General features: G+C 41.2%; 1 protein-coding gene across 3 annotated transcripts in view; it reads right to left on the bottom strand.

Annotated features, from left to right (window-relative positions):
* Positions 1-5,284: 5,284 nt before the first annotated feature.
* ttc28 (tetratricopeptide repeat domain 28) overlaps positions 5,285-25,303 on the bottom strand; it is a 35,143-nt gene continuing 15,124 nt past the window's right edge. The window contains exons 5-34 of one of the 3 annotated variants that reach the window (XM_079551379.1): positions 25,107-25,237; positions 23,931-24,152; positions 22,373-22,561; positions 22,204-22,300; positions 18,882-19,078; positions 18,656-18,809; positions 18,405-18,576; positions 18,132-18,300; positions 17,898-18,058; positions 17,328-17,816; positions 16,659-16,851; positions 16,495-16,575; positions 16,170-16,422; positions 13,451-13,560; positions 13,057-13,186; positions 12,663-12,890; positions 12,428-12,590; positions 11,970-12,110; positions 11,743-11,890; positions 11,479-11,658; positions 10,880-11,406; positions 10,560-10,807; positions 10,364-10,488; positions 10,183-10,260; positions 9,956-10,112; positions 9,792-9,868; positions 9,135-9,258; positions 8,658-8,765; positions 8,000-8,585; positions 5,285-6,311 (exon numbers count right to left, since the gene is read on the bottom strand). In XM_079551379.1, the coding sequence (XP_079407505.1) occupies positions 5,408-6,311; positions 8,000-8,585; positions 8,658-8,765; positions 9,135-9,258; positions 9,792-9,868; positions 9,956-10,112; positions 10,183-10,260; positions 10,364-10,488; positions 10,560-10,807; positions 10,880-11,406; positions 11,479-11,658; positions 11,743-11,890; positions 11,970-12,110; positions 12,428-12,590; positions 12,663-12,890; positions 13,057-13,186; positions 13,451-13,560; positions 16,170-16,422; positions 16,495-16,575; positions 16,659-16,851; positions 17,328-17,816; positions 17,898-18,058; positions 18,132-18,300; positions 18,405-18,576; positions 18,656-18,809; positions 18,882-19,078; positions 22,204-22,300; positions 22,373-22,561; positions 23,931-24,152; positions 25,107-25,237 (6,542 nt within the window). In that variant the 3' untranslated portion in view covers positions 5,285-5,407. Of the gene's footprint in view, positions 6,312-7,999; positions 8,586-8,657; positions 8,766-9,134; positions 9,259-9,791; positions 9,869-9,955; positions 10,113-10,182; positions 10,261-10,363; positions 10,489-10,559; positions 10,808-10,879; positions 11,407-11,478; positions 11,659-11,742; positions 11,891-11,969; positions 12,111-12,427; positions 12,591-12,662; positions 12,891-13,056; positions 13,187-13,450; positions 13,561-16,169; positions 16,423-16,494; positions 16,576-16,658; positions 16,852-17,327; positions 17,817-17,897; positions 18,059-18,131; positions 18,301-18,404; positions 18,577-18,655; positions 18,810-18,881; positions 19,079-22,203; positions 22,301-22,368; positions 22,562-23,930; positions 24,153-25,106; positions 25,238-25,303 lie in introns of those variants that run through there. The other 2 variants (XM_079551380.1, XM_079551381.1) reach the window with 2 other exon arrangements.

Genomic DNA, 25,303 nt, shown 5'->3' with positions numbered 1-25,303 from the left:
TATGTGTTTCACCTGAAGTGAAGGTGGTATTATCAATGGGCAGTGAAATATAAAGTTGTGTCTATATCAGGGGTCACCAACGTGGTGCCCGTGGGCACCCAGGGGCCCTTTGGGGCATGTCCAGTAGCCCGTGGGACTTTTTCTAAAGATTCATTTTCTTGAATCTAATTCTTAAAATTACAGTTATTTTGGTTCTTGTGACTCGGTATGAGTTTAAAATAAAGCTATTTTAATATAATATGGGGTCAATATCCTATAAGTGAACAGTACGTTTAAGTCTTTAGGATTTGTTTTTAACTGGTAGCCCTCGAACAACTTAATGCTCTTAAAGTAGCCCTCAGCTGAAACAAGGCTGATGACCCCTGGTCTATATAATAGGCCTACACCTTCCAAGTTTCCTCCCTCTTATTTTATAAATGGCCAATAAAACATTATACTGGGTAATATCTATGTATAATTTTGAATTAGCACTCTTTGACCTTATTAGTGAGAATAAGGTAAACTATACTCCATTGTTTCCCATTCCCAACATAAAAAAGGATATCGCAACAAAAAATGTAGACCTAACTTATTGAAGAAATGATTTTGAAAAATGTTTTGAAGTTCTTAAGTTTTAAGCCAATTCTTTTTTATTATATGATCAAAAGATAAAACATCGAGTCCACTGTCAGCTAATTGGTTTGAGAGAAGAGATTTTGAAATTTTATGAGATTTGTTCTTCCAGAGGAAATTGAACAAAATCTTGTCAAGACTGGAACAGAGAGTTTTGGGGCCATCTAGTGTTGAACAAATGTCAGAGCTCTTGATATGCCAACTGTTTTACTCTACCATAGGCTATATATAGCTAGATAAGTCTTTAACAATTACATTTCTTTTTGATTGCATCAGTGACTAGATAAAATGTTACTATTAGCCAAGTCTTTATCATCTTTTGACATTTTAATACCTATAGGTAAGTTACTGAGTCCTTCACTTCAGTGCCAGATGGTAAATGTGTCTGCAGACACTGGTGTTCTTTGCTGTAAATGTAGGTGAAAAAGCACTATATAAGTTGAGACCATTTACCATTTAGAAATAGGACTTTATTGTCTACCATACAGTGATGGCAGCAATGTGCCTTTGGCTTGCTCACACATTCATGTTAATTTGCTCAGCAAATATAATAAGCCATAATACATAAAAAACTATAAAAATCAGTTCATTGTAGACACAGCAGCAGCAGATTCACCTCATCAAAGGAACAGGTAATGGATCCCGGATTGGCAAAGGGAACAAAAGATGTCAGTAGCAACAGGATTATGTATGGGTAAACGTTTTAAGACTGAGATATTTGAACCTGTAACAGACTTTGGGAACTTCCTTTGAATCTTTTAAGAAAACTGTTGTAACATCAGCAAGAATTTTTTTTAGCTCTTGGTTAAAGACCTAAATGGAATCATTTTTAAACAGCCCACAAGTAACAAAAAAAATAATATTTGTAATTAAAAGTTTGAAATTAGCATAATAGCAAAGTAAAAAAAAAAAGCTTTTTACTTTGATTTAACGTCTTACTAACATGAACTATAAATGTTCTAATTTCATTTGAGCAACTCCCAATATTTTCCAAACTCCTTGTTCTTTGTTGCAAGAGACCAGTGTTGTATATTAGGTTTATGGATAACGATTAAGTTCTTTGTTTGTCAAACATGAGTTTCCTGTGGTTTTAAACTGTTTTCCTGTGATATCAATGGATTTGTGGTCAGTCATAATTGTTGGGCGAGTCTGTGCCTCCAAAATGAGTTGCCCAATTTCCTTTGATATTTAAAAGTCAATTTTTGGATAAAGCGGAAAAAGTTTTGTTACACTGTAAAAAAAAAAGAAATCAGATTTTATTTTTACATTAAATAAATAATTCAACAAAACACTGGCAGCAACACAACAAAGTATAAAATAAATACTTTAAACTTGCAATAAAACAGTAGGCGATAGAAAGAGAGAAAGAGGAGGAGGAGGAGGAGGGAGTGCCAGGGGCCTAATGATAAAGTCAATCTTAAAGGCACACTGTGTAACATTTAGTGTCGTTCCTGAAGTAGAAGGAATGGATTTACACCTGACCTATTCAGGTCCTCATTCTTTGCTAATTTAATTAAGTCCTACAAGAGTTGAGCAGTGTTATGCGCTGTGGATTTACTGAGACTTCACATGAACACAACTGGTGAGTGCAGTCATCTTTAATATTGCTACTTGATAGGACGGCATGGTGGCGCAGCAGGTTAGTGCTCGTGCTTCACAGCAAGAAGGTCCAGGCTCGATTCCCACCTGGACGGGGCCTTTCTGTGTGCAGTTTGCATGTGTGAGAATCGAACCCGGACCTTCTAGCTATGCTACCGTGCGTGCAGGCTGGCCAAGCAGCTTTAATGGAAAAGGCCCTAAAAATAAAGCATGAATTACAGGAACAAGAGGAGAGACACAGATTGGAGGCTGAAAGGAAAAAATCGAGATGGATGCTGAAATAGCTGCCGCTGCAGCCCATGTAACTATGTTGGAGAGGAGCAGTGTTGGACGAAGATCTGGCACCAATGGAATGAATTCTTATGTGAGCAAAGGATTAAAAGAAACAAAACAAAGTTCAACCCACAGGCCAAAGAGTTTGCCCAAGCCTGCTCAGTTAAATTTGATCCTCTGCTTTTTAGATGTAAGACCTAAGATATTCAGCGACATCAAATCATACACACAACTGGTGCACCCTATGCGAACCGATAAAAAAGTCCCATTTAAACCGGAGTCACAAAGTAAACATGGCTACCTCAAAGACACAGTAAATGCCATGCATCCTGCAGCTTCACAATCCCTCAAGTGCAAAATCACACCAATTCATCATGCCATAGACTCCTATTGTCCCTGATAATGCTATTTACTTCATCATGCAAAGACAGAATGAAATTACATCATTGCTCTTGCAGCAACAGCTGGCAGTCACTCTGCTTTAACAGGACACCCCAATTTTTGATGGCAACCCACTGCAGTGTGTTTTCTTCATGAGGGCATTTCAGCAGCGGACAAGCAGCTATCAAGATTGTTTGTATTTTTTGGAGCAATACGTACTGGTAAGGAGCTGCATTCACATGCCATCACAGCAGGGTTATCAAAAGGCACTTTTAATGGAGCATTTGGGCATGAACACAAGATGGCAACAGCATATATGGAGAAAGTAACTGCCCAGTCATAAAATCAGAAGATGTCCCTGAGGGGATGCTGCAATGCAATGTCAGAGATACAGTCCATAGAGGAGCTTAATGCGCCATCCCACATGAGGCAATGCCATGATGTGATCATTAGAAATGGAGAAAAATGGCTTGCGAGATACAGGAGCAGAGAGGCTTCAGAGCTACATTTACAGGTCTAGTTGACTTTCTTGAGCGTCAAGTTAAGATTCTCTCCCATCCTTTGTTTGTAGATAAAGTTAAACCAATGGGCAGCTTCAAGGGGAGCAGTATCGCTACATCAACACCCTTCCAGTGGTCCCTCCCTATGTCTTTTCTGTAAACAGCCTCACTTCATGCTTAAATGTCCAAGGTTCGACAAACCATCTCACTCCGAGGAAATAGAATCCCTTAAGGCAAAAAGAGTATGCTATGGTTGCCTGAAGTATTATCATATTAGCAGAGAATGTAGGCGTCGGTTTACCTGTAATGCCAACTTAAACACCCTACTCTCCAGCATTCAGACATAAGAGAGCAGCAAGCTAAACCTCCCGAAGCTCCAGTGGGCACTTGTGTCTTATCAGATTGGTGCATGTACTGGGGCCGGGGACCAGGGCTCTGCCCTCTCCATTCTTCCTATTAAGGTCTTTTAGAAATGGAAAATGCATTTTGAATATATATATTGAAAAGACGATTGCGAGTTCAAATTAAAGATTAAGACAATTGTCAAATACAAATCTAAAATGAATGTTAAAATCATATAACTGACAATTGAATGAAACATTGAAGAAAGAGACCAAAAAACATCCATATTGGAATACAAGCCACTGACTTAATACTTAATACATTTTCATTTCTGGATTATTGAAATGTCTCCACGGGGAAAATGTTTCTTTGAATGTCAAAGAGAAGCTCCATTTTCAAGTTTCTAAGTGATGGCACGAGACGAGATAAGGTGGAGTTAGTCAGTGGTTATCATCCTGTGTACCAAAATGCTTTTGTTTGTGCACAGCATTTTACCCACGAATGTGTCGTAAACCAGTCCCAAGATAGTTTAAGACACTGCTCAGTGCTCAGAGTGGGCCTGTTCTGGCACCTCTCGAGTGCCGGGACACTGCATGCAGTCTCTCATGCTCTCTCCCCACAGCAACCACAAGCAGCGCTGTTTCTACGTGATTGGGGCACCTGTCCTGTTCTCCACACTGATACACTTCCTGCCTGTCAGGGACTCAGTCCTGTTGCTGTTTAGTCCAGGTGGGACTAAAGACTAAAGACTTCCCCCCGCTCACTTCTGTCAATAACCTTTAGTAGTTACTGTGCGGATGTTGTGCTCCTCGTATCATTACGCCTCACAATATAGTACCCCTTTTTATCTGCTTATAAAATCGACATGTTACATTTCTGTGTAAATATACTTGCATGAGAACACTTCACGTAACTTTATTTAAATAGGGAACACGTGGAAGAGCTTGGTAGCTTCTATCGTGAGCTTTTTTGGAGCTATATGACATGTGGGAGAGGCTGCGTATGTGCTCCGTTTGCGTGACAGAGCGCACGGACAAAGACCAGACGGAGATATATTAACTCGACTAAGGTTAGGTAAGAACATATCTCAGTATGTAAAAACGGTGGCCTATTCCTTTAAACAAGCTTCTGTGTATTAAGATGAGGCAGACTGCGCACAGAATGGAGCCACAAGCTCCAATGATAGCATTTGCTCCAGAACATGCAAGTGTTTGCAACACTGCTAAATGACAACCTTAGAAAGCACCAGACATTAGCCTGTATAAGAATCATCTCTGTAACAGCACTGTTATGCCGTCATCAGACAAAATGATTTTACCTGATGAAGGCCATAGTGCTGAAAAGTTGATGTAATGTCCTTATTAAATAAATATATTTGTGTGTTGGTGCAGGGTTTTTCCAGATCGATGAATTGGGTTGCTCCCTCGTCTCCTAAGCACTAGGCATAGGAGACCTAAGCATAAGTCCTTTTCTTCATACATCTTTTTGAGCAATTAAAAAAAAAGCAGAGGCACAAAATGTTTCACTTCCTACAATTGTTTAAATACTATTAAACCACAGTAATGCGTTTACAATGTAGAATCAAGGTGTGCTGTTTAGAGAATGAAATTAATATTTCCATTCAGTAGATATTTCTAAAACAGATATCAAAAAGAGACCATTCAGTTTGTAAAAAAAGGAATTAAAACTCATTTTAAAAATCAGCATTTAGAAGATGGAAAAACATTTCCAGGTGAGAAAATCATGGTTCCATTTGCAGAGAGGTGTCTGTCTTTAGAGAAGGTGGACTCATGTGATGCGGGGGGAGGCTTAGTGCCTTGCATTTGCTGCTCCTCGGGTCTTTTAGAGGAAGTCTTGTGTTGAGGTGAAAGATTAAGCAAACCTAAAACATCTTTTTGAACTGTACTCATTTTCTTATTTCCACCTTGGAGTAAACTAGCTGGACAGGGCACATCATGTTTCTGTGCTGCACGGGTCCAGAAGTTTTTTAAGTTGTGAAAGTTTTTTTTACCCTGTTTGGATTGTTTTTTGTCTGGGGTATTGGCAGGACTGGAGGAGGCAGACATGGAGTGAGTGGAGGAACAGGAAAGGGTTGGGGATGGGGCAGAGCCCACAGGAGACCTGGAGATGCTTCTGCAGGAGCGGGTTTGTGCTGAAGAGTTTGGGTAGTGTTGATGGGACTGTGAATGCACGTCCGAGAGAGCTGATGAAGAGGGCAGCAGCCGTTTTGGTTTAGGTGAGGGCGTTGATACAGCAACTGAGGTTTTTGTACTTGTTCTGCTCGGGGGTCTTGAGAATGCACTGGTCTCAGACGGTTTAAACTGTTTCTTGGAGGTTATTATCATTGGGGTGGCTGGAGTCTGCAGAAAAGATGTCCCATTTTCCTGTGACCTCTTTAGTGGTAATATGCTTCCGCCATTCTCTACAGCCAGCATATGGCTTTCAGTCTCCTGTAAGATCTTCTTGGCAAGCTCCTGGGGGTCCAGAGCCCCTGCAGGCCCTGTCCTCTCTTCCTGGGACTTCACTGTGCTGTCCGTTTCAGTGCTGGACTGGTCTGACTCGGAGCTACTTGCCTTCCCCTTTCCATTCTTCCGTGAAGGCAAACTGGCAAAACAGAAAAAATATATATTATAAACAGATCAATGTGATCATAATGTTTATATAAATCACACTGATTAATACAGATTCTTAAAGGAACAGGCCACAGTTGTTCCATTCTGAGATATGTTCTTACCTGAGCTTAGACAAGTTGATACATACCTGTCTGGTCTTTGTGCCCGTGGTAGAGCGTGGTTGCACGCACAAAGACCAGACAGGTACACATCAACTAGTCTAAGCTCAGGTAAGAACATATCTTAGAATGGAAAAACTGTGGCCTGTTCCTTTACATGACTCAAAAACAATGTTTTTTTTTTTTAATTCCAAGTAATAGTAATAGTTTAGTAAATGAGCTAAAACAATAAATCCAGGCAAGCAGAATGCAGCGGCTATGGAGATATAATGTCATATTGTATGCTATCAGAGGTGCCCAAAAAAGATGATCTTGTGGGCCAAAAAGTGAAATGTATACACCCAAGGACAAATATGACAAATCTTTAAATATGACAAATTTGTCATATTTAAAATGTATTTGTAAAAAAAAAAAAAGGTCATTCAATTCATTAAACCTCCCGGCCCACCTCTACAATGCTATGGGTCAAATACAGAGAACTAGTAAAAATTGTAGCCATAAATTATTATCATCTTCAATAAAATGAACCTTAGCTCCTTTAATATACATGTAATTGTGCTGGAGCCCATAAGACCTGCCTTAGTGGTAGAGAATTTAATGTCATCGACTGAACTGTGTCGATTGAGTTTAGGAAGTTTTGGTTCTATCTTCAGAAGCTTCTTCTCACTCTTGTAGTCGTAGACTGCTAAAACACACTGCCCAGAGGTCTATCTAAACTCTGGCACCAAGTTCCTAGGTGCACACATCACAGAGAACCTATCCTGGTCCATAAACACGGCATCATTGGCCTTGCATGGGCATCAGCGTCTCTCCTTTCTCCACAAACTGAGCAGAGCCAGACTCCTGTCCCATCATGTGCACCTTCTACAGAGGAACAATAAAGAGGATCTAGACCACCTGCAGTGTATGGAAACAGTAATGCAAGTGAATGATGCAACTGTTCAGCACTGCATCCAGATTAATAAATAAAGCTGTGGTCCACCCCAGCCCTCACTCACAAATTTCAATTTCTTGGTGAATAAAAACAAAAAATAATTGGTATCTTTATCGGCGACTCCTATGATTTGAGGAGCTGTAATGTGGTGACAAATAATGCCTAAGCACACTATCCTTGTTCAAACTGGGTCAAAAACAGCCTCCTCCTTAACACCTCTCACACACCATCGTCTTAAGATGGAGATGCACAGCGATGTAGCTCCAATCTCTGGTACGGGGATGTTTTGTTTCCCTTATGTACTGCTCACTGCACTCTTCCTTACATTTAATTGAATATACTTCTGTACATTGCTGTGTCTGTGTGTCTTGTCTTTAGAATGTACTATTTTGTATTTTGTTATTTAACTAAAATAAACTGGAATCTCAAGCCAGTTTAAATCGACCTGTAACGTGTGTGATTACTGGTCTACGTTTGACTACAAGAGCAAGAAGAAGCTTCTGAAGATTGAAGCAAAACGTACTTAGCACAGTCAACCCAACAAGTGAACATTATTTTAATATTTCGATCTCTACAGCAATAGACATTTCCTGGACGACTAAGAGCCAATACAAAAATCATACTGACTTGCTCTGTCTGAGCTCTGGTCTTGCAGGCAGTGCTGGTGCTTTAATAGGAGATGTAGGAGAGCTCTTGCTTCCCTTTGAGGAACCTGTGATTGGACATCCATGTGCAGAAGATACTCCTCTACCAGCAGAGCCTTTGCCACATCGGTGTCCAGCAGGTAACGGTAGAGTATCCCAGTCGCTCCCCCTCTGCCCTATAGGCTCACTGCTGATGATAGAGTAGCCCTGGTACTCCTCATCCTGTCCTTCACCCAGAGCCACTCCACCATTGCTGTTCAGTCGCCGCTGGGACTGAGCAGTTGCAAGTCGTTGGGAAGGAGGGTGTGAGCGCTGGCTGATGATGTCACTTCCTGCAGGCTCTGGACGGGAGAGAAAACTGAGGGAGGAGGCGAGAGAACTGAAACTGTAGACAGAGATGGCATCACTGGAGAGGCTGTCTTGACACACTGGGGGTAGGAGGGTAGACTGTGGGTAGCAGCCCAAAGACACAGGGAGAGAATGTGGCTGTGACGTGGACTGGGAGGATGACAGGGACTCTAAAGAAGAGGAACTGTCCATGCTCAGCCGCTTTGGAAGTTCTGTTGAGTCTAATCAAATAAGCATCGATAGTAAGTGTGTACAAAGGAATAAAAGCAGAGTGACTAAAACATAATACTTACCAAATAGCGCCAGAAGAGACTGCAGGGCAAAATGCATAGAGCGACGACTCGCCTGCTTCCCTGTTTTTAAAACGACCTCCTCTTGACCCACCTCACAAAGATCAAACCCTGAAAGAGCCAAACATAGGCTTTAGACACCTTTGAATGTTTTTAATACCACCGGAGAGAGAGATTTATTTCGAACATATGGCTCTTGACTGAACAAAACAAAAACAACAACAAAGAATTATCTGCAATACAATATCAACATAAATAGCATCAGAGTGAAATACCGTCTGCAAATGTTGATGAAGAGTACATGCTTGACATGAGTGGGAGGAAGTGTGATTTTATGTGTTTCCCACCCCTTTCACTACTTAGTACTTAATGGATAATTACTTAATTGAACACAACAGCTTCCTGTTCCATACACCTATACCGGATGTCATTACAGGCATAAAACAACATTAAAATAGTTGAACTGAGATATGCATTTACCAAGAGCTGCAAGAAACTCATGGCAGCCAGACAACCTCCAGAGTTGAACACTAATTGACACTTGTATTGGAGCCAGCGAAAAGTCTTGGTCTTTGTCAGCCGACTGCACAAGGACATGGTGCAACTAAATACAACAAAGAATAAAAAAAGAAACAGCTTCAGCCATTTAATGTTTCATTTTTAAGAATGATAAAACAATATAATGCCTTCATGCATCTCCTTCAGACGACACACTCCATTCTTGAGTGTCTTAGTATTCCTGTGATGCTTGTGCTCTGTGATAACAGCCTTTGAGGTATACATTATTAGAGGAAAGGAAGAAAAAAATGTTTTTCCTTTCCTCTAATAAAGGGATTTTCTTTTTCCTTAATAAAAAAATATTTTTCCTTAATAAGTAAAAAACAATGTCTGGCTTGTTTTCTATATAATTACAAAACATTTAATCTAATAAATATAATATAATAAATAAATGTTTTTATATGTTAAGCAATCAGCGTCATGAGGGTTTCTGTGGTAAAGGCTGAAATATGTGCTATTTCATAATGTGATGTTATTATGGTTTCATTCATTTAATCAAAGCTGCGTGCCGTGTAGACTTTTATGACAATGGTCTGGCCTCAATAAAAATGTGGTAAGCATCACTAATTAAATAATTACCTTATGAATAAGCTGTTCTCCAGCCTCTTTTACTGTCACAAGTTTGCACAGTGCTTGAAGAGCAGGTGGAGAAAGACCTAAGCATGCACAAAAGGCATTGATTTAACAGAAAACTTCATGCTGATACCATGAGACATGGTTGTATGATTCTAAGTGCTTTGTACCAAGAAGGGACTGCAGTGTTGCACTACATTGTTGAAGGCAGTCCCCTGGGTCTGAAGTTGGGAAGAAAACAGCGGCGGGAAGACCTGCTCCACCAGAGAAATCCATGTGGAAACCCACAGCAGATAGCAGTGGCTGCCACCCAGGTACTCCTCCCACCTAATGAGGTCAAAAAGGCATTACTTAGGCAATGTCAACATTCATACTGTATATTCATTTACGTATTTACCTTCTTTTCAACACTCTGCTGTGAAGTGTACATTGGATTACACTGTCCACTATGAATGCGCTGCAAAGATTTCTCAACCTATAGCAAAAATGTGCGTATGAACATGTAAAACATTTGTTTTCATAATATTTTTTTGTTTAAAGGTGCTAGATAAGGGATGATTATACAGTGCATATCATACCAAGTGCAAAATCACTCTGAGGGCATCCCTGGCCTTTTCTGGATACTGCAGGATTTCTGTAAGTGCTTGACCAACCAGTGACATTGTACTGTTCACATTTACATCACTTCCAATCAAAACATATCCTAGAAACAGTCAGTCGTTAAAAAAATATCCTCAAAACTGCAAATCAGCTCTGTGTAATCTGTGCATATACCTGCCCAGTTTGAAGGATGTGAGAAATGATTGCTGGTCTGCAAAACTCTCATGGCTTCTGTCAGAGCAGCACTTGCTTTTGTCCCATTTAGAAGAGTATTATAAAATGTGTGAGTAAAGAGTTTGGAGGCAGCTATTGGCACAGGCCACAAAGATACACACACGCACTGCACTCCTGCTGCCAGGAAGGCTCGGGTAAGACCCACTACACCGTCAGCTGTGATCTTACTGCTAGACTCCGGGTACAACCTGAAAACCAATATAACATTAGTAAGTTAAGCATAGGCTGTGTATGTGTGTGTGTGTACATGAATAGAATACCTTAAAACCACTAATTTTACATTCAAACTGAGATCCAATATGTCAGCAGCAGTGAGGAGAAAGTCTTGAAGAGGTGGGCTATCACACGTGCTGTCAACTTCATAAAAGCTTTCTTCTCCGCCACTATCAGCTGCTCTGTTGAGGTCTTCTGATGTGCTCGGACTCTTTGCAATTCTGTTTTGACGAAATATCTCACCAGCACTGCTCCTATTAGCTTTTTCTGCACCAACATGCTCCTGACTGGGAGCCAAGACCAGGGCAGCAAGCCTCCAGGATATATGAGTTGCAAAATGCACACATTCTGCCTGATTTAATGCTGCCAGTGCATGCTCTTTTGTGGCATCAGTCCCTGTGAGGGGATGACATCCTAGCTGATCCCCGAGCCAGAGAGCCTCTTCGTGGGCTGAAGGCAAGGGTCCCCAAAGCCACCGGTCCATCACTTTGGGAGGAAGGTGCGGAGCGCCCACCACTGCTGCAACCGATCCTCCATCAGGGCAGAATAAAGGTCCACCACAATGAGGGAGAACCTTCAAAACGTGAACAATTGTTGCAAATATGCAAAACATGTATTCATTGTCATAAAGAATGGATGTTTATACCTTCATTGTGTCTTCTAAACTGGTTAATGATGGCATAGCAATCAGACTGAACCTTTCATAAAGGTATTCATTAGAGGAACTGCCTTTCAGCAAGGCAAATGGAATCAAATACAATTCTCCTTCAAGCACCAAGATCAGCTGTCTGTGTCTCCCCACAGGTCCGCTATTATGCATCAAACCCTGTAAACAAACAGAGGAAAAACAAACAAAAACTGTAAAAATGTTGGCATAAACCAGCGCGGTGAATTCATGAACTTCACATACCCCTTCCATTGGAGCTATGAGCAGATCGTAGAGTGCTCGCAGAGGCGGTTTGTCTGTGTTTGATGGTTGCAGAGGAGAGGACAAGCACCGGTCTTTCACTGGAGACATTGTGGCACTACACAAACTTGTCATGCTCTGATAACTTCTGCTAGAGGTAAAAGAAGTTGGTCATTTTAGCTGGTGCACAGACAGTTCATATCCACAGGTAAGTAACATAATTTAGTTACCTGCTGAAAAGGTGATTTCTGGACACCATGCGGAGGTAGCCAGTTGGATCTGAGGATGGTGTGAATTTATTGTTAAGCTCCTCAAACTGTTGCTCCAGCAGATCTCCTGCTTCACTCTCAGTCTCACTGTTGGAGCTCACTCTGCCATTAAAAAAGAAAACAACAACAACAACAAAATTGGCAATAATAATTAAAGCTTTAATGAACTTCCACGCATTCACATTTTAAACACTAAAACATTTTAACTTTAAAACAACAATGAACTAAATCAACTGGGCATGCTTAGCTTGATAAAAGAGAAATTATAGATCAACAATGCAGTAACAAAACAAGATGTAGTGAAACAGTTTCACTCCAACCCATCGAACATTTTGTGTCTATTATAACAATGAAGAAAGAAGTTTTTGTATTCATAAAAGTATTTTCATACAAATATAGAAAGTATGTACAGTACCTACCTGCTATTGTATGTGTCCACTCCTAAAGCTTCTCTAGCATTGCCGATGTATTGCTCTAAAGTGTAGGGCGCCACACCAGCACCGAATCCTTTAGGAGTCCCATCTCCCTCCTGGAAATCTCTTGGAGTGTCTCCAAGGTAAACCTCATGAAACTTCACAATGCCTGCTTCACATGTTTTTTGTTTTAATATATACATTTTTTATGAGTCAACTAAGTTCAGAAATTGTTGCGTACCTGACCCTGGAGAGATTAACCAGCTAAACAAAAAGCCTCCCGCTAGTGAGTAGTAGAGAACCATGGCCTTCTGACTACTGACAGTGTCCAGAATGTGCTCTACAGTGACTGGGGTGTAGGCGTCAGTTTGTGATGCCTGCTGAGCTCCTTTCTGACGTTCCACCAATAAATCAGCAAAAGCCCGAGTACGGCCCCGCTCTGCTATAGCTAGGGCCTCATCGTGACGACCTACAAGTGGTCATGTTTAAAAAAAAAAACAACAACATGAATGCAGTGGAGCTTTACAGAAGAAAGAAGAAGTCTTAAACACACATTTCAATGATACAAAGAGAATGCTAAAACACTATCAACATCAGTCCGTTATCTTATAAGTTATTTTTGTGCGTTGATTTACCCAGGTTGACGAGAACTCTTTGAAGAGCCTGGTATGAGCTGGTTTGCAGATCAAACAAAGACATTTTGTAGTCCATACTGTGCTGAGTCTCATGGCGGAGTGTCTCAAACAGGACGGATGCTCTGAACAGCTAAAACAAAAACAGATGGCAGCAGAAAGTCAGTAGTGATTTATCAAACTATTTAGACTTATGGGTACCTCTCTATTTTAGCTAAAAGTAAAACAAATGTTGCAATGATTTTTTTTTTTTTTTTTTTTTACATTTATTTGCTCAAATTATGTTGTGACCTGACCCTCTAACTAGACAAGGCACCAGGCAATCTCATTCCCCCGCCCTCCATAACAACAGTATATATATCTATGGCAATTGTCCAGTTCGGTAAGAATTGTAGACCTGATGATGAGCCTCTTCCAAGTTCCCACTGGCCCATAGGGACAGACCCAGACGGTGACGTATCTTGGCTTCTTCTTCTCGGTGGCCGAGCTGTTCAGAGAGACGAAGGCCTGAAGAATTAAAGAGACAGAAGACTAAATAAGACATTTTTTTGTCAAGCCTTTGCTTTGATGTATTCAATGTATTTTTCTCTCCTCCAAACAATTTATATATATGATAAACAAATTTGCCCAATTTTGATTGATTTTGATCATTTTCAGTGAGTTTTCCCGAGTAGTGGCGAGTTAAAGGCAGTCGCAGAGAATCGTGTCTCGTAGAGTGGAGGGGGGGGTCATAACTCGATTCGCGTTTGTATCGCATAAAGCTGAGCACATACTACACGATTTTTTCAGTCTTGAAAGATTTTGGGAAGAATGTGAAGAACACATAACGAGCGAGAATCATAAGAGCACACACATGAGTCTGTCAAACAGCCGGTGCTGATGTATTATAATACAGCAGAGCGTCTCTATCCTCTCTCGTGCTTGATCCCTCTTTTTGGAGGAGAACCCCCCCCCAAAAACCCTGACCCCAGATTAGCAAAGATATGCCATTGTTTGCGAGCATGGGACAGACGTGTGTGTCCCGATTGGTCAACAATGTCATGTGATCTCTGTCGGCACAACACAGTTTAGTGCTGCAGGGTATGAGTTTCCCTGAACTTGTTTATAATTCTCTCGAGTGGAAATTAAAAGTAGGCGACACAAAGAAGTGGGTCATACTGTATTTATTTCCAGCGAATTTAATAAGAAAAGGAGGTGGACAAACATCTGCCCTGTGACAGTGGAGACAGCGGAGAGCACAAAGTCACAAAGCTTTTTAGGACGATCAAAACAAATAAAGCCACAGTCCCTAATGGTATTTCAGCCTTCATTGTTGTGGGCCTGGGTACCGGTGTTCAACACTGTGCCATCTATGTGGAAACAGCAACCATCATTCCAGTCCCCAAAACCTCTTTCCCTAAAGAAAACAGTGATTACAGGCCCATAAAAACCATCAGCACCGGTGCACCACAGGGCTGCGTCAGCTCACCGTTCTTGTTCACCCTTCACACCACTGCACAAGCAGTCATTGCAGCACTCTCATCATCAAATTTTCTGATGACACTGCCATGGACACAAACATGAATACATCAGCGTACACACCGGGGGCATGTGCTAGAGAAGAAACAATGGTGTCCGAGAGGATAGATGAAAGATAGGGAGTCTGAATGTCTTGTTTATTTGCCATCAGTGCGGGACCCGGAGACATGAACTTGTGACATTGCGCTAGTCTGACCATTCAAGTCTGGCTATGCGTCCACATGAAGAGGGATGAACACCATCTGTTGTGCGTCATACTGATACGCAAGCCAAAACATTCAGTGCCTGAGAGCCACAGTTACAAATGACAGAGATGGTACAACTGTACAGCATGACTTCAATATGATAATGATTTCATTTTATTATCTAACAACATGAGCGAGACCACACCCCGCTCTATTGACCACGTAGACAGAAAATTATGCTTATTTTTAATCATGCTGTTATTGAAAGTGTAAGCAGATACAGCATGTCTGCATGGTTTGCTAAACTGACAGTCAAAACAAAATCAGAACTGACTAGATTGGTGTGCACGGCAGAAAAGGTAATGGAAGTACAAGAATATCCATCATTACAGCACATATTTGTCATCAAACAGGCAAGGAAAACGATGTCAGATCCCTCCCATGTCCTGCACTCCCATTATGAGCTGCTCCCATCTGGATGACGCAGTAGAGTTCCAATTAAGAACAAAAAGAGATCTCTAAACATGTATAAGAACTCTTCCTCCCCATTTCAGTGAATCTCTTTAACTCAGGCCAAGAGCAGAGCAGTGATTTGTATGTGAGATGGAATTATGTTTTTGTACAATTTGATTGATGTGCTTATTATGATTATGGGTCATTCCGTGTGGTTTCACCCAAAGCCTCCCAGGGGACCCTCACAGATTTGGATGAAACTTTTTTTTTTTTTTGAGGAGGAGGAATTTAAAAAAATCAGATATGTTAAAAAATGTGTAATCTCAAGAAATATGTTTGCATTGAATATTCCTTTTAGACAGTACAATGAAGCTAGAGAGAATTCAAACTGAACGACGAATCTGCAGCGTTCTTGAGATAAATAAATGTGTCTACATACATGTAAAACCAAAATGTTCTGTTCATATTCGTCTGTGTACATAAATATGCATTTCTATAATTAAAAACCATGTCTTTTTTATTTTAAAAATGAATAGATGGTTAGAAATGCACTTGTTTTTTTGCATAGTCAGCAGTTGACTATGTGGTTAATTGCTGCTTAGACGGCCATTATTTAGCTTTTCTGAGTAGGACCAATCTTTGTGAAGCTACAACCCAAAGACCCTTTATCCGATCGACATCCTGCTTCTACTGCAGCAAGGTTTATCCTAATAAATTAAAACCTAGATTGTGAAGATGATCACTAAATACACTTCTTTTCTAGAGCCTTGACCCCTGACATTTTGGCGAAAAAAGATTAAAAAAAATGCAATTTTTAGCAGCCTATAAATCCAAAACTGTACAATCTAGAACATTTTTGATGATTGTTCCTGGAACTATGTTTAGTAGACATGGCACATGGTTGCTCCTGCAGTGACCGCAAAGAAATTAATGAACAGAGGGGTTGGCTTGATGTCCTACCTTCCTGGAGATACATGACGGCCTGTGCGTAGTTTTGCAGAGCGTGGTGTATCCTTCCCAGACTGCCATAGGCAACTGTTTTGGCTGTCAGATCATTGGTTTGTGCAGCTACACTGAGGTGCTGCTCCTGGAAGACGACGGCCCTCTCATAGTTACCCAAGGCTTCATAGGTGACCCCCAGGTTTCCATATGCTCTGGCTTGACTTCTTATGCATCCATTTTGTTCAGCGATGCCCAGAGCTCTTTGGTGCCACTGCAGAAGGAGAGTAGCACATGTCATATTTTGGACTGAAATTGGAATCCACTTTTCAAAACTCGAACAAACCTGTAGTGCTGTCTTGTTATCTGCCATCATCTGATAAACATGTCCAAGAGCATCACTGGCTTCTGCTTCAAGGGATTTATCCTACAATAGTAAAAAGAAACAAACTCCAGTCGTTCCACTATACAGGTAAAAATAAAATGAATGTAAAGAAAATTCACGCCTACCCCTGCAGTTCGTGCTATGGCAAGCTGATGTTCAAAACAGGAAAGGGCCTGTTCGTAATTGCCTAATTGGCTGTGTAGAGTGCCTAGCTCACCATAAGCTTGAGCCTTATCTCCTCCCTCTCCACCGAGCTCATGTGCCACCACCAGCCGCTTCTCAAAGCACACCAGGGCCTGCTGCAAACTGCCCATAGACCTGAGTAACACAGCGCTTATTAGTAATATTGTCTCAAAATGTACATGAGGATAAACTAAATTGAATGCGACATAAAAATAATTTCGTCGAAAATTAGCAAACAGCAAAACACATTAATCACAGTAGTATCAAATTAGCAAATTTTAAGGACTGCAGTTACTTTGGTAATGTGTAACCTTCCTCTGTTACTACATGTAGCCGAATCTCCTGATTCTTTTAAAAAGCTGCTGAAAACATAGCTGTTCAGACAAGCTCTTCGTTGACAAGGCTATGATTGTTTCTATGTTAATCTTTTGGAATACTGAGTTGTTGTTGACCAAAGTGCTTCACAAAAAGATCTACAGTTCAGAAAAAATAATTACAGTATAATAATCTCTTTGTGATTTTATCTGTGAAAGGTGCTACTATATAAATAAAGTTTCTTCTTCACCTTTTTTTTCACCTCTCCTGCTTCTCCAGTGAGTCTGTGTCCTTACCTGTAAGTATTGCCGAGTCCTCTATAGGCCTTCTCCTGGTCTTTGACATGGTTGAGGCTCTGAGCCACTGTCAGGTATTTCTCAAAGTACTGAGTTGCCTCCTCATAGTCTCCTAATGCATTGTAGCAGTCTGCCAGAGTCCCATAGGCTCTGCCTCTGTCCAGCATACTCTTTGTCCCACTCAGTTGTTGTAGCATGGCTAGCTGCTGCTCAAAGTAGCCTATAGCCTCCTCAAATAATTCCATATTAATTTTGGTAATGCCCATGTTGCCATGAACCTGGGCTTCTAACCGTGCGTCCCTGAGATCTTGGGCCAAGCCCAACTGAGTTTCATAGCATTGAAACGTTGTGGTATAATCTCCCCGGGCCATATGAACTGCTGCCAGGTGTCCAAGAGCAAGGCACTCCCCCTGCTTATCATTCAGGTCCTTGCGGACAGTCAGTTCTTGACTGTGAAAGGACAAGGCGGTGTCCAACTGGCGGAGAAGCCTAAAAAAGATGAAATTGTCAGAAACACTTTCATATGAATGAAACAATGAGCTCTAGCAGCTTTGAGTTTTTTCATTAAACCTGTGAACTGAGCCCAGAGAAGAGTAAGCATCAGCCTCCATTTTCTGGTCATTGACCTTCTGTGCAAGGCTTAACTGCTGTTGGTAAAACCGGACTGCTCTAGCAAGATCCCCACAACTCACACACACATCACCCAGGTTTCCATAGGCCCTAAACACTGCCTATAGAGACAAAAGCAGTCATTAACGTCACAAGTACAATCTAAATAGTGTTGGTGAACACTATAGGCGTCACCTGTGAGTTTTCCAACGCTTGTGCTAGAGACAGCAAGTATCGCTGGCACTCCTCTGCTTTATTGTACTCTCCCAGTGCTTTGTGTGCTAGTCCAAGGTTGCAATAAGCTTTTGCCTGGGATAATTTGTCATGAAGGTCCTTTGCCAAAGCAAGGCCCTGCTCATAATACCTGTAAGATAAATGGAATACACATAGATCTACACAGAGCCCACACAGACACATACTTAAATGCAATATAAGTAAAAAAAAAAACTAAAAAAAAAACTTTCTGACCTGACAGCATCCCTGTATTGGCCCAGGCAATAATAAGCATAGCCAAGGTTGTGGCAAATCTTTCCCTCTCCTTCCAGATCCTGTAAACTAGGGGCCAAAGCAAGATACTGCTGGTAATGTGGCATGGCTTGAGCATATTCCCCTCTCCAGCTGTGAAAGTTACCTAAATTTACTGCCAGAATAAACAATGGAAGTTAATTTTTGAATGTGAGAAGTAGAAATCTGATCAGTTTGTGAGTTATTTATCATACCCAGCGCTCGGGCCTCACTCTGTATGTCCCTGAGCTCTCGTGCAATACTTAAATGGTGAAGGTAGTGCTGAAGAGCTTTATCTTGAGCGCCCAATGCCTGGTAGGCAACAGCCAAGTTGCCATGAGTAGATGCTTGAGATGGACGGTCATTAACCTGAAACACAAAAGAAAGTTGTGGTTCTATATATTTAAAGCAATATATAAAAAGTGGGGACAGTGTAGTCACCTGCAGTGAAATCTCCAACTCCTGTCTGTGGTAGCGCACGGCCTGATCATGTAGCCCCAGTGCATGATATGCATTAGCCATGTTTCCATAGGCCCGTCCTTGAGCACCATAGTCCCCCATCTCCTGGGCCACAGACAAGTGGTTTTTGTGAAGCTTCATAGCTGCATCGAACTCCCCTTTCATTTGGTGGATAATTCCTTGATAAAATAAATATTACAGCAAAAGTTCTTTAATATATTTTAACATTTTAGTTTTTAGAATCAATAAAGAATCAATAAAAGTACATGGAAAAAAATCCAAACAGAAATATGAGAAAAGATTGGACTTTATTGATCTCACGATGGAGAAATTCACTTCTTACATCAGTGGTCAAGAAACACTCAGAGCCCAGGGGTGCATATAGTCAAGGAAAACACACAATCCAAAAAGAATAATGTCATGTGCAGAGGCTATTGGGCAAAGCAGTAAATTCATTCATGGCATTAAGCACAACCGTATAACATTTTATTTAAAGGTCCTATATCATGCAAAATCGACTTTTTAGAGCTTTTAGCCATGTTGTTATGCTATTTCCTTATCAAAAACACCTACAGAGTGGTTTGTGGCTTCATTCACGCAGCTCTCAGTAATCCTCCTGAATCCTGCTCTCTGAGCAGCTGCTCCTCCCTCTCCTGGTGAACGACTGAGTGTTCAGTTGTGTCGTAACAGCGGAACGGAAGTGCTCGACGTCTGTAATGTAATGTCTTAATTCTATGCTTACGGACGGATTTTAATTTGTAAAACAGCTTTTTAATTATTTCTGTTGTAAGAAACAAAGAGAAAAAAAAAGTGAAGGGAAAAAAAAAAAAGGATGTGCCCGAGGTGCTTCCAGGTCAGCTGAGGCCAAAACAAACACATCCCTGAGCGTCTGAACAGATCAGTCATGTTTGCGCTGCAGCAGTGAAGATGGAGCTCGTTGCAACTTATTCTGGACATTCTTACCTAACGATAATGTGGACGGAGAAAAAGAAGCGCGTTTGGCTACGAGGACGGGAGTTTATTCAACCTTTTTCAAGAAGAGGTCTTTCTCTCAGAAGCTGTTTTTTTCTCCGGGATTCAGCGACTGTCACCAAAATGGTGTTTTTCTGTGACTGTCTCTGATGGATGTTTGGTGAACCTTCGCCAGAATCAAAGTGGATTCACTTTTATAACCAACGCAAGTCCCATAATGTAAACAGCGATGGACCAGAGCGGTGTGTCAGTCCAAACGCGGGTTAGCTTGTGTGTTAGCATATTAGCATGTGTGTTAGCCATTTATGAAGCTGTGTTGCAGATGTCAACTCCGTATAACTGCATCGTGAAGCAATTTCACTTCACTTGTTGTTTATTTATATTACGGTAAAGTATGTGCGGAGAGAGGGGGCGGAGTTAACTGAATCGAAGCGTTGTGTCTCTGTGAAAAATACCTCCAGAAAACACTTATATTTATCACAAAAATGAGTGCTCCATAATGGTAGTGGTACAATATATCATATACATGCCTATACTTAACTTTGGAATGGCTAAAATAGCATGATATAGATCCTTTAAATAGGGGAAACGTGGAAGAGCTTGGTCGCTTCTAACTTTACCCTGTTTAGGTCCATAGGAGTATGCTTTGGTCTTTTTGCGTGACTGAGCGCACACACAAAGACCAGACAGGTACGCATCAACTCATCTAAGCTCAGGAAAGAACATATCTCAGTATGGAAAAACGGTTCCTTTTAATCGGACCTGTTTTAACAGAAGTTTTGTTTCATCAGCCATCGCCATTCTCAACACTAATTTATTTGTCATACCTCATTTCATGCTATTTTTGTTGTGCAGAGGCGAGTAGTACATTTCCTCAAGTACATGCACTTGTCTTCTTAGAGTAGTTTTACTGTATGGTACTTACATATACCCAAGCAGTGCTTAATTTGATCCCCTGTTACCTTTCAGTTTTTCAGGGTAAAGGATCCGGGAATTATTTACGAGGATCCGGCAAAGATTTGATCTGATATAATGGTGTTTAATGAGAGTGTCCCAGCAATTGTTTTGGCCTGTTCACCGAATGCATCACTTCAGACCAAAAGTGTTCCTGAAACTACTTATTTACAAATCAAGCACTGTATCCGAGTAATATTATAATGAAGAATCCGTACTCTTACTTATGGAACTTTTTTTTTTACTTGTGCCACTGTGAGTGAATCTTTGAGCGGCAAAAGCTTCATGTTAAACTTGACACATAAATTAGATGTTTCATGTACTTCATTCTTCAGAAAAAATATTTTTGTATATTTTTCTGGCATTTCCTTTGGAAACACAGATTTCATGTTTCTCACTACTGAACAGTCACTCAGTACTCACATTACTCAAGAAGCATTTTCCCCAGGCATTGTCTTACCCTTAATTATTTTTGGTGAGCAAAATTATTTAAAAGAAAAGTTACTCCGACTTGAGTAAATTTTGAAGCTACTCTACCCAGCTCTGCTGTTGTGCACCCCTCTGTGTTGAATGTCAAATGTTGTGGTGTTGACATAACATGTCTATGGAGCACATTTCATGGGACAATAAATATCTATCATCATTGCTGAAGGAGAAAGGAAACAGAAGCAGTTGAGAAGCAGTCATCAGTGAATCCTTTAGAAAAGTAATCATCTATAAGTAATGACCCAAGCCATTGATCTGAGCCTCCAACTAAAGCTTGACTGTCAGGAGAGTGTCAGCAACTTCAGCAAGAGCCTATAAGTCACACATCAAAGCAGCTATGTTTCCCACTTCTCCTTTGGTGACGGCAACAATCAACAATGAAGTGTCACATCTCAGTTCAATGCATTAAAATTAAGCCCGTTAACGGTTGCAAAGCAAACACTAGAACTGCCCTGGCTGTGAACAATGTAGAGCCATGATCATGTGACAGGTGCAATGCAGCAAACATGGAGAAAAAAATAAGTGTCCACTCAGGGTTGGGGTCAGATTCACCTAGCTATCACTGTGGTTGCCTGAAACCAGAACCAGCTTTATAAAACATGAATGATGAGTGGCCAGAGAGGAGCCTGAGCAGTGATAGTGAAGAGAAGAACATAATGAAGGCTCCAGTTTCAATAAAGATCATCAAAAATCGCACAGTTTTGTCTTTATGAAATATTTGGAGCAACATAGCATGGGATTTTGTTGTTTACTTAAGAATTGTACTCCTTGTCAAGCTCTTAAATCTTGTCTTTTTTATGATGCCTACACTTCTGATGTTTTAAATGCTTAACTGAACACTGAAGAACTTTAAATGGGAGACAAAATCAATACTTTTGCAATATGCCTTTACCGAGATTGGACGATGCTCTGCCCTCCGCAGATCTGTCACCCAACTCCTCTGCGATTTCAAGTTGCCGCTGGTGGTGTCGGAGAGCCCTTTCCAAATCCTATGGAGAAGTTTAGTTTTAGATTATAAAAAAATTGCAGATTTTAAACAAGACTTTTGTTACTATACCAACTTGCATGCAGCGGGAAGCATGTCCCAGGCCAGCGTAAGCCCTCATTTCCATTGATTTGTCGTCCAGCTTTTGTGCCAGCTCTAAAACGCGGGTATGGTATGATATTGCCTTGTCAAAGTCACGTTGAGAGTGGTATGCACTGCCCAGGTTGCTGTATGCACGGGCTTCTTCACATTTGTTTTCTAATGCCTGAAATCATAACAGGTTATTTGTGGACATAGTAACTGCATGAACAAAATTCAAGGCGATATACAAAAAGGCTTTAAGTGCCCAAGCAAGGTGAAATTGCACGACATAAATTGTGCCAAATTACTGAGACTTTAAAAAAATAAATATAACTAAAAGCTGGACGCTAAAAAATAGGTCAGAATGGTATGTTAAGTTGTATAAGCAAGTATAGGTTTTGTGCAGTGAGCACAGATGTTTTGCTCTGTCAGCCAGAGGAGCATACGAATGGCAAGACACAAATCCAAAACTAACAAAAAGAAAAACAAACAGAAGAAAAAAAAGTCATAGACGAGGTTCAAGCACCAACCCAAACCTTTGGGCACGCAAAAATAGGGAAAACGTGGAAGAGCTTGGTCGCTTCACTTCACCTCCATTTGGCTCCATAGAGGAGAGGAGGAGAGGCTAAATGCTAACAACATCTTTGGTCTTTGTGTGTGACTGAGCGCACACACAAATACCAAACAGGTACATATCAACTCGTCTAAGTTCAGGTAAGAGCATATCTCAGTAAGGAAAAACGGAGGCCTGTTCCTTTAAAAGTAAACAAACAGCTAGCGTATGAGCTAAAGCCATTTGAGACCTACATATTTCTTCTTCTGAAACACTGAAGAGGCACCAAGAGCCCCCCACAACTGCAGCACAGTAGAGGCGTCACAAGAGGCGCTACAGGAAACAAGGAGGGGACAAACGAGGAGGTATCCAGGCAAGACTCGCAGCTAAGCCACACATGCCTTCTGAACTATTGTTCTGGCTAATGGACATTCACTTGAGAATAAAACAGAGTAACTGCTAAGTTCTTCCCAGAAGATGTCGAAAGACTGTTGTGGAGCGGGAGGAAGAAGAAGGAGGAGCTGACCAGTGCAGGACACCACGCTCTGAACAGGGACAAACCCAGGAGGTGCTGCACTGTTTCAGAGGATCAGAGGAGACTGAAGGCAGCCAGCCAGGTTTACCCCAGGTGCTACGGGTTCCCCGACATCCAAAAACATGCTGGTCAAGTTGGCCCACAGTGGTGCCGTGGCTCAGTCGCAGCGGCTCAGGACTAACACTTGAACACAATTTCGTTGTATGGTTGTACATACATGGATGCATGCATGTAAACAGGCCATGCCGGATTGTAGCCCCAGGCTAATTTACATCCATTGCCTCACACTAGCACTCTCACACTCATTCATCCTGGCCTATTGTACATGTTTTTAGTGGTAGGGGAAACCAGAGTACCCGGATGAAACATAAGCATGCACGGGGAGGCCATGCCAACTCCACAAAGAAAGGTCAAGCGCTAACCGCTGCGCCACCGTGCCACCCAAACTGACAGATGAGACTGCACCTTTGCAATGTCGAGGTGTTGTTCATGGCACTGAACAGCATTAATGAAGTCTCCCAAAGCTGTGTAGACTGCACCCATGTTTCCCAGCTGACGGGCCTCCGAGATTTGGCACTGCATTTGTTGTGCTAACAGGACACACTGCTTATGGCTGGACAGCGCATTGGGGTAGTCGCCAATAGCCGTATACACATGACCAAGGCGGCTCAGGGCATCAGATGCCGCCTGCAAAGAAGAAAAGAGTTATAATCAACATCACAAAAAAGTAAAGCAAAGCCCATTCGCTGATGTTGCATCAAACATGAGAATGGCGGTAGCATCCTGTGACTGAAAAAGAATATCTGACCATCTATTCTTTGCAAACCTTTTATGTATTTTTCTTCCTCAAAGAAAATGGCATTGCTTATGATATTTCTTTTCCCTAGAAAGTAACTTGAACATAACAGAAACAATATATGCTCAACACCCAGACAAACACACAGGGGGTGATATGGATTTGTTTGGATGCCTGTGTTTGCGATGCCAGAGACTGTGCACCTGTGGAGATAACGCTCAATAATCATCTGTCAACGGGATAAACACTTGTCTTTGTTCATCTTCACAGCTAAACATACAACGGCCAGACACACTCAGGTGTTTGATAAGAGGTTTCAAAGTGTCCCACTAAACACAATATAGCATAGTGTATACTTTGATGAATCTTGTGATCGATAAAAGGTTGTAAAATTGTTGCGACAAAGCTTTGTGCAAACTGTGTCTGTGTCTTCTTGAGATGTAGTGCAGGGAGTCCAACAGTTCAGTAGGTTTTGTAGAGTTTGGTGATTGTAGCAAAAAATTGTAGTAAATATATTAATAATAACACACGCTTGAAGAAAGTTGACTGGGAGCCAACACTTAAATTTTACAGTTGAAAGAAATATATATATAAAAAAACAGGCCCTATAGAAAAGCCCTGAAAGCTTAACGGTGCTTTTAATGGAAGCTTTTAAGCTGTGTTCAGGAGGTGTAGTCTCCTTTAAAACGTTTATATTGGAGTCACCCCGGCTACCAGGGGGTAAAATGGTAAATGGTCTCAACTTATGCGGCTTTTCCACCTACATTAGGCACTCAATGCATGCATGGATCACCAAAGCAAACTCCATTTAAAGCAACTTAAAGAGTTGGTACATGTATACATACTTGACTGTCCTTGAGCTTCATGGCCAGCACTAGCTGATGTCTATGGTTTGCCAGTGCTTCTCTATAACTTCCTTTAGAGAATAATGCAGAACCAAGATTTCCATAAGCACGGCATTCACCTGACTGGTCACCTGAGAATAAGCGTGAGATCAGAGTCATACCTTTACAATCACGTTCATATATACTAGCTCTCATTT

The sequence above is a fragment of the Gobius niger genome (assembly GCF_951799975.1).
Source record: "Gobius niger genome assembly, chromosome: 2".
NCBI lineage: Eukaryota > Metazoa > Chordata > Actinopteri > Gobiiformes > Gobiidae > Gobius > Gobius niger.
The sequence above is the reverse complement of the archived record's forward strand: the minus strand, read 5'-3'. Positions and strand labels throughout refer to the sequence as shown.